Source organism: Phanerochaete carnosa (assembly GCF_000300595.1).
Source record: "Phanerochaete carnosa HHB-10118-sp unplaced genomic scaffold PHACAscaffold_3, whole genome shotgun sequence".
In the NCBI taxonomy this organism is placed as follows: Eukaryota; Fungi; Basidiomycota; class Agaricomycetes; order Polyporales; family Phanerochaetaceae; genus Phanerochaete; species Phanerochaete carnosa.
Genome location: NW_006767630.1, coordinates 294,304 through 306,361, shown reverse-complemented (window position 1 = coordinate 306,361; position 12,058 = coordinate 294,304). Strand labels below are relative to the sequence as shown.

The following is a 12,058-nucleotide window of genomic DNA, read 5'->3' as shown; positions in this document are numbered from 1 at the left end:
GTCCTAGGCTTGTCGATCTTCTACCTCGAACGTTCCGGAGTTAACGTCCGCATCGCATTGCTTTGGTAGGTACACTCACTGCGGCCTTTTCAGTTCACAGGTGCATGATAGTCATGAGTGTGCCTCTATTATCCTTGAATCATTGGTCCACAATCTTCCAATACATTACAATTATCGTACCCATCGTTTTACAGTTTGAGTGCAAGATCTTCCAGTATATAGCACCTTAATTTGTTCTATAATCACAGGGGAGAAAATTGTGCGTCCTCAGGCTGCTCACAATGATTGATCAAAGCCTTCGATTCCGGGTCAACATCGCCTCCGGTATAGATGTCTAGCGATTCAGAGCAGGTCGACGAGCTAGCGCCATTTGTGCATAAATTCCCACCTGAAAGTCACGGCTGTGCTCAGACTCTCCGCTCAAAAGATGGCACTAACGCCATATGATTATACCACCTGTGAGAAACCAGCGCGCTCTCGAACCTTCTGGGAAAGATAAGAAAAACGACAGAGGGAGCGGAGGGGGGATCTGAGAGCGGGCGAATACGCGGAGGAGTACGCAAGGCGGCTAAAAGGAGGCCAGCAATGGACCGCGTGAGGTGCGAAGGGCCGCACGAGATGCATGCAGAATAATTAGAATTCAGTATGCAAGCCGTAACCGGCAGGAAAGTCTAGAATAGAGTTGAGTGGGATACAGAACGCAGTGGAACGCGATCAGGCTGTTTCCTCTGGAGAGCTCTCACGTGAGTGTCTCGGTATTTTGCGTTAGATCACGTGTCGACGCCACAAGGCCAGGGCCCGGCGGTGCGGAAATTCTAAATGTATCCACGAGCCAGCCTATGGCCTCTTACGGAGCGTCACAACATCCACGCTCGTAGGGCGACAGTACTTTTACGCATTGAGAATCATGGCCTTAAAGTTATTTCGACGGATATCGTGGTGTAGACTCTCTTCCGGAAGCTCCTAATCCTACCCTTTCTGGGAGGCCAACACTCAGTAAGTAGTGGTAATTCACTACATTCTTTTCTACGCAGAAGTCTGAAATGTCCTTATTTGCCAGAGTCTTGTACGTGGGTCTACCAGAGGAGAGTACTAGTAGCGGCGCTTTAAACAGTACGCACGTCGCGTGTGCACTCCCCGTTACTAGTATCGCTCATATAACGAGAGTTATGACACCTATTTGGAGTGGTTCATGAAATACTACCCCAGCGAATATCTCCTTTCCAACCTCCATACCTTCCAATCTGATTTTGAACACACTGGCGACGGGTTTTCCACTTTCATCCAGCCACTATTACGCCATCTCGCGTTGCGTCACTTCGGAGAGACTCGCCAGAACTCCATCAACAAAGTGCTTCCGATATGTTTGCAAACACTCGAGTCTCTGAAAGTCGTGACAGGAGGATTGGAGTTCGACGAATCGCAGATAATGCAAGGGACACCTCAGGCGATCTCCGAGATGTAGATGCTAACTGTCCTCCATGCCGGCGCTCTATTCCCAAACGGCCTGCCACTGTCCATTGCCGCTTCTTCCGACTGTCTTCCGTCAAGGCCACGATGTGACCAATCTAGGTCGCAGCTGAAGGTGCGGTGGACGAACAACGTCAGCATTAGATTTTCCTTCGAAGCCGCCAGGTTCTTGGCGCGTGCATTCCCTCGTGCAGAACCCGATGGACATGGAACACCAGGAGCGCCGAGGACATCAATACCATGAAGAATGTATGTGCGAAAGTGATGTTACAGGAGCTCGAGGTGATTGGCGCAACCAATGAGACTGTTTGGTTCCCTCCAACTGTCCGGAGCTAACTCGTGCCTAACAGATGGCTAGAAGTCGGGAATCGTTGTAATCTTGAGGAAGTGCTGCCTTCCATGGCTGGTAATCCCAGCTCACACTTGTTATCTGAGCAACACAAAGCGAAGGTCGGCGTGGTCTCTGCGGCTCTGTACGCATCCTTCTCTGAACTAGATGGGAACGAGCTGCGTTTGATATCAGGCAGAACCAGCGTGAACAGCGTGGTTCTGTTGTAGTTGTTTAAGCTTCTGAGGCTCGAGAGCTTATTGGTCCTAATTCCGCCTGTATCCTCGCTCGAAGACGTGGACGCGGTCGTGCCTGCAGCGACAACTGTCTCACATATCGTCCATGGCACCACATCAATATTCTTGGAATGTACTCTCACATGCGAAGCTCAGGGCGTCGATACGGAGACCGTTCAATAAGTTCATGCAACGAAGGGTACTTTCGCGAAAGGGATGAAAGGAAAATCTCCCAGTCATCAAGACTGGTATATCTGAAACCGTCTCTCCGCGAGATTACATGACCTGACATTGATGCCGACACTGGCCCGTGTCCAGGTAGAGCCTTCGGTACGCCAACATCCACCCAGGCATGAACGAAAGATTGACGAGACGTCCTCGGGGCCATACAAAACGAGGGCTGGCTCAGCGCTGGATTGCGTAAATAGAGGCTACAAAATTTTCATGCAATGATAGCATTACACATGACGTAAGTGAGAAAGGTTAAGATACCTAGAGCGCGCCAGATGTCAACAATATTATTAAAGCGAGAGATGAGGTGCGTACAGAGAGAGGTATTACGGTGTGCCAGAGGTGACGGCGTCCGACGGAGACGAAGACGTCAATGCTTCAAATTTATCTGTAGTCCATGGGATGTCTACGAGTCCGAGTTCGTAGATTGGGACGCTGGGACGCTCGCCGGCCTTCGGTCTCTGTTGTGAAGGCATAGTTATTGCTACGGTAAGATGTAATGCACCTATGTTGTTAGAGGGTGAAGATGCCGGAGGCGCCGGTGCTCGAGGACCCAATCCTCTGATCCACCGTCCAACCGCATCGAGCCGCCGGCGGTGCATCGACCTCGAAAATGGTCGAGCAGCGGGCTGAGAACCGGGGAGGGATATCTTTATAGGTTGCATAGAGGACACCGCAATTGGCTAAGAAGGAATACACAGCACAGCAATCGACAGAGGTGAATATTGGCTTCCGACCTCATCATATACGGGCATGCTCACCACGAAGCCATCCCACGCGTTTCTGCTCCTCCTCCCCGAGTTATGGATATACTCCCATAGCTTTGGCTTCTCTCCTAATGGTTTACGTCGTCTCGACCTCCGGCTCATGAACACAGGGTCGTCAGGGCCCGGAGGCGCAGCCTCTGTAGCCACCGCCAGTTGGCGTTGCCGTATGCGACGCAGGATACCAATGTGCCGGAGGAACAACATGGATAGGAGTCCTCCTGCGAAGATTCCTACTGCCAGGAAGGCAAGGACGAGTGCTGGAGAGCCAGTCTTGGAGAAAAAGCCAGAGGATCCCCCGGAGGCACCTGGCGTCGAGGTCGAGGACGATACCGGGACCGCCGACGGGGTGGCGATGACGATGGAGCTCCTCGGGGTCACAGGGAATTTAATCGACACTGATTCAGCCGTCATGCTCGACAGACGTCCGCTAGCTCGACCTTCTTGCCAGAAATTCAAAGGCTGGAGCCATGAAAGATGGGAAAAGGGAACAAAGTGTGTCGGCGCCAGGGTGTGCACATAGCTTCCTTTCGCCCACCACTCACCTTGGACTATTGTCCACGTTCAAAGCAAGGCTGGTTTGTTTTTGGTTGCGCAGGGCTTTGGGAAGTGTTCTAATGTTGCGAGGGGTGGATTAAGCTCGAACGACGTCACCATGCACGAACCCGGCCGTCTGACCGGAATCACGTACGGGGATCAGCACAGTCATGGACCACGCCTTGGACCACCACCACTCCTCGAAATCGCACAAATTCTCAGGCTTCAAAGCTACTTGAATTCGCAGGAGAAACTGTGACAGAAATATCCTTTCTGGTAGTATTTGCAGAGCAAAGATAGAAGACGAGGAGTTCGTATTCCGTGTTGAAGTATGCCTTTGCAGTTTGATGATACATTGATGGCCTTCTCGAAATTAGACCCCTGAGCTGAACTGGCCGGCAGCTCCGCTGAAGCTTGCAGGTATGTTTGTGGTTACATCGTGCTCGTCAGCTAGGGCAGAGATGGTGCGCTTCGTTCAACCGAGCTGCCGGACTGTGGACCGGAGGCGGGCGCTTCGTTAGATCAAAGCTGAGCACCCGCCAGGCGAAAAAGAGGTCATCAGAACCGCGGAAAGCCCTACCGCTGACGACCTCTCAATATTATAGAGATATGTTGGAATGCGCAATGGGAGTGTGGTATGTTCAGCGGAGCGTGCTCGACGAGTACGGAGATTCGAGAGTCTGGTGCACGAGGGAGAAATCGTGCATATGCCTCAACGGGGTCAGCTGGACCTACGGAGAAATCTACAGTCGGAGCTGGCCTTCTTCAGATGTTCAGCCTTGTTCAGCAGTGTGGCCCATATCAATTCGCGCTCTGCCCACGCGTTATCGACGGCACTAATGTACCGGATAGAAGACGATTGATCTTCTGACTCCTGGCAGTATATAAGGTCCTGTGTACGATGCTCAGCATGCTCCGCCGAGGCTTCGCCACGTTTGCTCCTTCTTTGTCTGCCCAGGATGCTGCCTTGGACCCTCGCTGCTCTCGCCCTTCCTCTCGCCGTACGCGCGCAAACATACAGCGCGACGTACCTGCCGTCAAATGTTCCCCCGACGACGGAACAGGGCCAGTCAGGCGCGAATCAATGCGGAACTGGTTTTAATCAGACGTCCGAGTGCCAAAACGTCTACAGTGCGTCGCTATCTCTATAGTGGCCCTTAATCTACTGACTATCTCTATGTAGTTAACGCAGTGGACGACTTTTGTATCTTTGGCCCGCCCGAGCCAGGTCCCGACTCTGTCATTGGCAACACCGAGCGCATCGAGGTCTCCTGGTGTATCAAGTCTGGTTACGGGACTCGCATCATCCCCGACGGTGCCATCGCCGGTGCGCACTTCGTGCAAACCCCAGATTATGTCCAAGTCACGGGCGTCGGCGACCTCACCATGATCAACATTCCTCAGGGTGACGCAGGCGGCGAGCTCGATCCACATGGTGCAGATGGGAACGGGAACCCAATCGGCGGGCTCGTCTTCTCGCAGGCGTTTGGGCAGCTTGAGCAGCTGCACGAGTGGACCAACTTCGTTGCTTACAACGAGTTCTGCATCCGCGGCTGCAAGGACGGCCCAAACGCGCCCACGCTCTGCCAGCATATCTACGATGTTATGGGCTGCTTTTGGAATATGCCCGCCAACTATGATACCAGTGTCTTTGAAGACTGCCTTGGAGACACGGCCTTGCCCATGGGCGTGTATGGCACGTCGACCTTCTTCCAGGGCGACCCAAGCACCCCACCGGCACACCCTGCGCCGCCATCCTCGCAATGCACCTCGTTCAGTACAATCGGCAATCTTGCTGTGAGCACATCTGCAGGCGTGTCCTCTGCGCCTGCCTCTGTAAGTGCGCTTTCCTCTGCCCCAAGTTCTGTCGCTTCGTCTACTGCTCCACCTGGTGCTTCTGCCTCCTCGTCTTTGCATGCGTCTGGCAGCGCGTCCTCAGCATCTAGCTCGAGAGCTGCTGTGACTTCGTCGGCCATCCCGTCATCCGTAGCTGTGAGTCTCCATCATGCTGATCCACCGGCCGCTTGGTTTCGTTCTTGTGATTCTTGTGTGCAGCTGTGTCAGTTGTGTCTCTGCGCATAGGATCGGACGGCTGGTCCCCTCGCGATTGTGGACCTCCCTCCCTGCTGCGGATGTGGGCTCGTTGAATTCGTAGCACATCAAGGATCTCTACCTGAAGGTGTAGCCCAATTACGACAGCCGCTTCGCACTCTCCGTGCTCTGGGACCAGCAAAATGGCACGATTGTGAATAGCGAGTGCTCGAAGATCATCCGCATTTACAACTGCTCCTTCAACTTCAAATGCAACATCCGCATCATCCTGGACGGACGGCTGAACTTGCACCGCCGGATGCGCAAGCTCTACTAGGGCAGCGCCGCGTTCAAAGACACATGGAACTTTGAGCACATCAAGATGTACTACTTCTGTTTGCACCTCTTTATGACTGTCCCTTTCGCGCACAAGTGTCGCGAATAGGTAACTACGGTCGAGTACAGATCCATCTGCCCAGGATTATTACCGTTGGCCCTATTCCGGGTATCCCTCTTGACGCCTGGAGCCACGGGCACGACAGACAAAGAATGTAAACATAACACAATCTGCAGTAGTCATCAAATGTAATCAAACGCATCCCTGTTACTCCAGGGTGAACATCCCCCACGCAGTTGGTCTTAAGCTTGACTGGCCTGCTTGTCCCTTGGCCTTCGCACCAATTGCAGCAAGGTAGATCACATTCTAAATGTGTAGCCTCAGATCTAGTGCGGATCTCCTTGCATCATTACAGGGTAACTGAGATAGAATTACAAAAACTGGTACCATCCGGACTAGCGAAGAGAAGAGACGGGTATGCCTGAAGCCCTAAAGTAAAGAAAGGTACTGAACTCCGTGCGTAATGTCATGAGAGTCGTAACGAGAATTCGTGATCAGTCCAACACGAACGTCCAACGTCTTCGGGCCATACATGCGCTTCCAGGACATATGCGCGCCTTAGAGCGCGGCCATGCCTCCAGCGACGACGCCAAGCGCTATGACGAGCATCTCCCATCCGACGCGGACAGTATTTGCCCCGTTTGCCGCGCCTGTGGGAGACGGTGTGCCGCTCGAGCTTCCGCCAGACGTGCGAGACGCACCCGAGGTCGTCGGCGTCGAGCTCGCGGACTACATGATGTGAATGTAAGCGTACAGAGCTTGAGTTTCATGAGTACGAGCGCAACCGCGCCGAGAGTTCAACATACAGATGAAGTTCTCCATACTTTTCAGTTGACTGACAATCGAAGTGCGCGTAGCTTAAGCTGTCAGCGCGAAGATTGGTCATTAGCCTGCGAGAGCTAGCGTAGAGAGACGTACGGCACACGTACGATATATATGGCTGGTAGCGACCTAGGATAGTAGCACGTTAGGGCAGCACTCAGATGGGGCCAAAGACTGATACTCGCCTTTCTCGAGAGCAAACTCTCCATGCCCTGAATAAAGCTCCTGAATATCGACGCCTTTCGCTCGAACGAGCCGTCTTCTTCAGTCTTCATGTTGATGATGCAGTATCCGCCTGCAGTTCATGCGGCCTGCCGCTAGCGGTACTCTGTGCGAGCTTGTCGACAGACTCGTCCTTAGCTCCTGGAGGCTGAGCCTCCTAGTGCTGGAGCATGCATGTTCATTCTGGCTGCGGTCCTGGCAGTGCGAAGTGCAATTATGCGAGGGTTTTGGAGGATGTGTCGACGTATGTCTAACAGGATATGTCGCAGGCGGATAGTGGTCGCACAACGCCTAGCGAGCTCTAGGGCTCTGAAAGCGTGGGTATCCTGAGGACGTCATACTGATTTGTCACAACTTGATGCCTTGCGGGTGCAATCGCGGGTATAGACGCCTGACAGCTGGTCCCCCGCTCCTTCAAGTATACAAGGCGACTAAGTCACCTTCCATTGCAATCTGTTCAGAGAAAAATCATGGCGTGTGTGTATGCCAACTCTCGGAAGAGGCGAATTGGCCTCTGAGGCCACCAGATGTCGGAAGTGGTAGAGTGGGAATATATCTGGGCTGGCTCTATGGCTGAACGAGAGATGCTCGCAATGGACGAAGTTCGAAGCCGATGGGTGTAGTCCGCAACGACGAGTTCAAAAGACTAAAATCCACATTACGAAGGAAGAGCCGGTCGAGCGCAGCGAAGTGACTCCATTGTAATTCAGACTGAGAAGAAATCCGGACAGCGTAGTGACTTTTTAGGTACTTGTCGTTCAGAAAGCGATATGACTATGCCTGATAGTGGTCAGAATCTTCTCGTGTCAAGCTCCTTTCGCGGTAGCCGTGCAGCGACACAGGGCCCCAAACCTCCGAAAGGTTCGGCCCGTGCTTGTTGAAATTTTAGGTTTACCTCGATATTATATCTGTATAAAAGAAAACCATTCTCTACCGAGACTAGTCTCTTGACCGGGAGCCTTCACATCGTATCAATGGTACTAAATTCAAACCAGATAACACCGTACGCACTTGAACACTATCTACCATTAAACAGCCTTGCAGGACCGCTTGTGTACCTTCCAATTGCTGGTTTGGCAGTCGCTACTGCAATATGCGGCCTTCTTGCACCGGCTACAGACCATGGGTCTATCTGCTGTGATGGTAATTTTGCACGCACCGCAGCGGGACACATCCGGCTGCCGGCTGCCAGAGCTTGTAGAGGACGGCGCTGTCTCGCGTGCACGGCTAGCAACGGTAGCAGTACCGGCAGTTTTCCCGCTATTCACCAAGGCCTTCAGGCCGCCGGCGACAGACTCGAGGAACGAGACGGCGAAGAGCGGACTGAGCGCGATGCGTGTGACGTACGGCAGGAAAGGCGTCCATTCCTTCCGGACGCGGAAGGCATCGCCCACCTTTCCTTGCCCGCACGCACAGATCGGGACCTCGCCGTGCTCAGTCGAGAGCGGGACGCGCCCACGTGGCGCAGCGTACGCGCACTTGGGCGTGTGCTCCCATGTTCGGCAGCGCTCGGCGAGGCTTGGAAGGAGGTACTTCCACGCGATGCATTCCTCGGCACTGACATTCACCTGACAGAGGTCGCGTATCCCGGCGAGGCGGGGCCCAAGCTTGTGAAGGAAACTCAGGTGCAGCGGTAGGGCGTAGGCATCAGCCAATATCGTATGTGCAGCAATATCAAGACGGATGTCGGTAATGAACAGGAGCGTATCCACGCCCCCGCCTGAAGTGCGATGCAAACCAAACACAGAGGTCTTCTTGGGGCCCTGAATCCCAACCGCCTGTACGAAGATGCTGTGCATTGAGTCCTTAACGTGTGTAAGAGCTTGCATGGCCCCCGTTTCTCTCGAAAGCTTTTCAGCATCCGAGAATGCAAGACTAACGTGAGTGTTGATCCACTTTAGTCGGTCCTTGGGTACGTCGGCGGTCGATAAAGAAGGTAGCCGGTCAAGATTGACTCTGTGTATCGTCCAGGGAAAGGGTTTACGCTCATGAATGGCGACCGGAAAGCGGGTTCCAATAGGCGCGCCTTTGCGACCCAGCAGACAAGGAGTTGCGACAATCTTTGTATACATGTCAGGTGAAGCTCTTGCAGTGTGAAACGAATCGCATATTCGCACCTCAATCCAAGACGACTGACGAGCAATGCGAAGTTTTGCTTGAGTCGCGTCGACAGGAAACGGAAAACCCAGTTTCTCGTGATGCGCAGAGCCTATCGAGAGCTCTACTTCACAGGCTCCAGCTTGAGTGATTGTCACTGGAGTGTCCTTCGAAGCGAGCGCGGTCTTCGCCTTCGGTTCCTTGATGTCCGTCCGCCTTGTCATTTTGTCCACTTTCGCCCCATCTGCAGTTAAAGACACTGGCGCAGACGTCGCCGCGCATTCAGCCCACGACAGGTGAGGGACCGCAGCGTTAGTGCCGTCGACGACGGTCGGCCTGCTGCGGAGCACGCTCACAGCCTTCGCGTCCATCAACCGTGCCTCATAGATCACCAGCCGCAGGCCGAGTTTCTGGACCAGCACCGTCGTAGAAGGCGTGCTCACGATAACAAGACGAACCATCGTCGCGGCGGGGTCGTGCGCGAGCATCCACGCAGGCACGCATACAGACACAATGATGTCCGCATCGCCTGCCTTGCCTCGCGGGTCCTCGGTGATGACGGCCTGTGCGTATTCTCCACCACCGTCGATAGACAGCGAGCCGAACGCGGTCTCGATGGAACAGAAGTAGTTCGACACCACATTACTTCCGAACTCGACAGCCAGCATGGGGTTCCCGGGCGCGTCTTCTTCTTCGAGGGGCTGGAGTTTGGCCCGCGGAACGGCGAACGCGACGCAGATGACAGGTGGGACCGAAACCCATTCACGGAATGGTCCGGAGTTCTTGTTCATTACAATTCGCGGGTTCCCGGGAAGGAGCGTATCGGCTGACCAGATCTGCAGGAGGTGTAGCTGCGTTATAAGGTCTTGATAGTAGTTCATCCCCATGAGAAGCGTGCTGTCACTTGCGAGATGCTGCTCGAATAGGTCGAGGACTTGATTCCAATCGACACTGATGCGGCCCATGAGGCAGTGCACGAGCTGTGCGAGGCTTCGGCGGCAGTAGTGAATGCGTTCGAGGGACTGTACTGAGGCGATCGATAATTTCCTTCGGAAGAAATCTGCGACATTCTCGTGGGCAAACATTCTGCGGTAGATGTCGAAGAGTAGGGAAGCGAACTGTGAGGCGTCCAGTGCCACCGGACGAGAGTTCCCGCCTAAGAGTTGGGAAGGAACTTTCCAGATCAACCGTTCATGGTACTGCGCACTGTTATCGCGAACGTGGAACCCCAGTAGCTCGTGGATGTTGGATTGAGTGTTATAACCCGACAGGTATGCTACGGGGGTGACATCAAAGAGCAAAGACATAGTTGTTACGTCTCCACAGAGGCTGTCGGCGAAAGATACAATAGGATCTTCGCCTGAGGTGAGAAGTGACTCTGTGTATAACGCAGCTGACGGCGTTCGTTTCAGCAATGGGACGGTTACGACCAGGGCATTGACGTTCCCAATATGGTCGAAAAGGTTTGAGGTGTCAATGACGTCGAATGTGAGAGGTGCAGCGCCGGTCGAGTAGCTCTTGCCATCCAACGTCAAGAGAGGAGCTCTCCAAGGGCATACGCGAGGATATACGGAAGGATCGCTCCGCGCTGCGGTAAGCTGCAGGGCTTGGCAGAAAGCAAGAGCGTCAGCGACCACGACCCTGATCTTGATCTTGTCGGTGGGATCTTGCACGCAAACATAGAACGCTTCGCACCAAGCGCGAAATTGTCCCCTGATGCCATCGTAGACTTGGCTCAGAGGCGTCTGACCTCTCACATTTGCCGTTGCAAAGATGGGGGCGAGGTGGAAGGCGGCGAGGGGGTTCGTACCGTAGTGGGCCATGAACCCTTCACCGCCCATGGCATAGGCGAATGTTGGATTCACTTCCGTTGCAGTGCCAATATCGGATTGAGAAGTGAATGTGGTGCCGGTCTGCCAAAATGAATGGGACGCTTCGATGCTGGACGACATGGCTATCAGGGCAGCTGGACCGGCAGAGCGAGAAGCGGTCATGTCAGAGAAGTTCTTCTTGTCCGTTCGAATCTTCTCCATCCCGAACGAGAACTGCTCACTAAACTGTGCCCGACGAGCGGACGAGAATGACTTCGTTTGGGAGTACAGTAACCAGTGGCGATGCAGCTCGCCCAGGGTGAAGCTATTACTGATCTCGAGGAAGCGCGAGTACCCGGATTGTTCCCACGTCTCCAGATCCACAGAGACGTTGGCGAGTTTGTCGGTTTGCGAATGTAACAGGGCAAGGGAGGCGTCGTTTAGAAAGAAGTGGTAGAAGATGTTCCAGATAGCGTCCAGTCGCTTGGCATATTCACCATCGGCGATGAACGTGAATAAGAGAATGTTCCGGGCTAAACGAGCTAAGTAAATGGTTTTCCATAGATAAGAGCGGCGTACCGACGATGGCGGGCTCGATGTCACAACAGGTAAAATCCAGTTTTCGCTTCGCTGTACGTTTTCGTTTAAGCTGCGCAAGTCGTTAGGCGTCCAAGAGATGCGTACTAGGTGTTTGGTCGACCCCACTTGCATGAATCGTATACAATATACTTCTCGGGTCTCCACAGCCGAGCAACAGGATATCAGCGTCATCTTCAGGTGGGACGTGTTGAAGAAGGGAGATTGGAGATGTATTGCCGACAGGGTAGAAGAAAGTTTTTGCAGGCCAATAGACGGTATGGGCCATAGTTACTTCTCCTGCTACAGCAGGTGGTGGTTAGAGATCAACAGACGGTGAACGCACCACAATTAACGACCCCCTGTCCATATCAACGCGCCTAGCTAAGCTTTACACGTGTTTGACAAGACCCACACTTTTAGGGTAAAGGACTGGCTTTCTAGTCTCTAACTCGCCAGCGAGAGTGAAGGCAGGATGCTCAAACGTTCATAAGATAAAGCCCAAGATTCTGATCCTGAGCGTGAGCGCGCTCTGC

The 12,058-nt window shown here is 53.5% G+C and overlaps 3 protein-coding genes across 3 annotated transcripts; 1 reads left to right on the top strand and 2 right to left on the bottom strand.

Annotated features, from left to right (window-relative positions):
• Window positions 1–2,440: 2,440 nt before the first annotated feature.
• PHACADRAFT_251161 (uncharacterized protein) lies at window positions 2,441–3,491 on the bottom strand. Its single transcript, XM_007392777.1, has 3 exons — window positions 3,027–3,491; window positions 2,581–2,948; window positions 2,441–2,526 (listed from the first exon to the last, which is right to left on the bottom strand). The coding sequence occupies exons 1-2, from the start codon at window positions 3,441–3,443 to the stop codon at window positions 2,592–2,594; spliced, it is 774 nt and encodes a 257-aa protein (XP_007392839.1). The 5' UTR covers window positions 3,444–3,491; the 3' UTR covers window positions 2,441–2,526; window positions 2,581–2,591.
• Window positions 3,492–4,468: 977 nt separating this feature from the next.
• On the top strand, window positions 4,469–5,648 carry PHACADRAFT_138659 (uncharacterized protein; the record flags this gene model as incomplete). Its single annotated transcript, XM_007392776.1, has 2 exons — window positions 4,469–4,697; window positions 4,750–5,648. The coding sequence occupies exons 1-2, from the start codon at window positions 4,526–4,528 to the stop codon at window positions 5,646–5,648; spliced, it is 1,071 nt and encodes a 356-aa protein (XP_007392838.1). The 5' UTR covers window positions 4,469–4,525.
• A 2,305-nt stretch (window positions 5,649–7,953) lies between these two features.
• Window positions 7,954–11,811, bottom strand: PHACADRAFT_170742 (uncharacterized protein; the record flags this gene model as incomplete). Its single annotated transcript, XM_007392775.1, has 4 exons — window positions 7,954–9,098; window positions 9,156–11,479; window positions 11,526–11,576; window positions 11,631–11,811. 4 exons carry the CDS (start codon window positions 11,809–11,811, stop codon window positions 8,067–8,069), a joined length of 3,588 nt encoding a protein of 1,195 aa, XP_007392837.1. The 3' UTR covers window positions 7,954–8,066.
• Window positions 11,812–12,058: the final 247 nt, after the last annotated feature.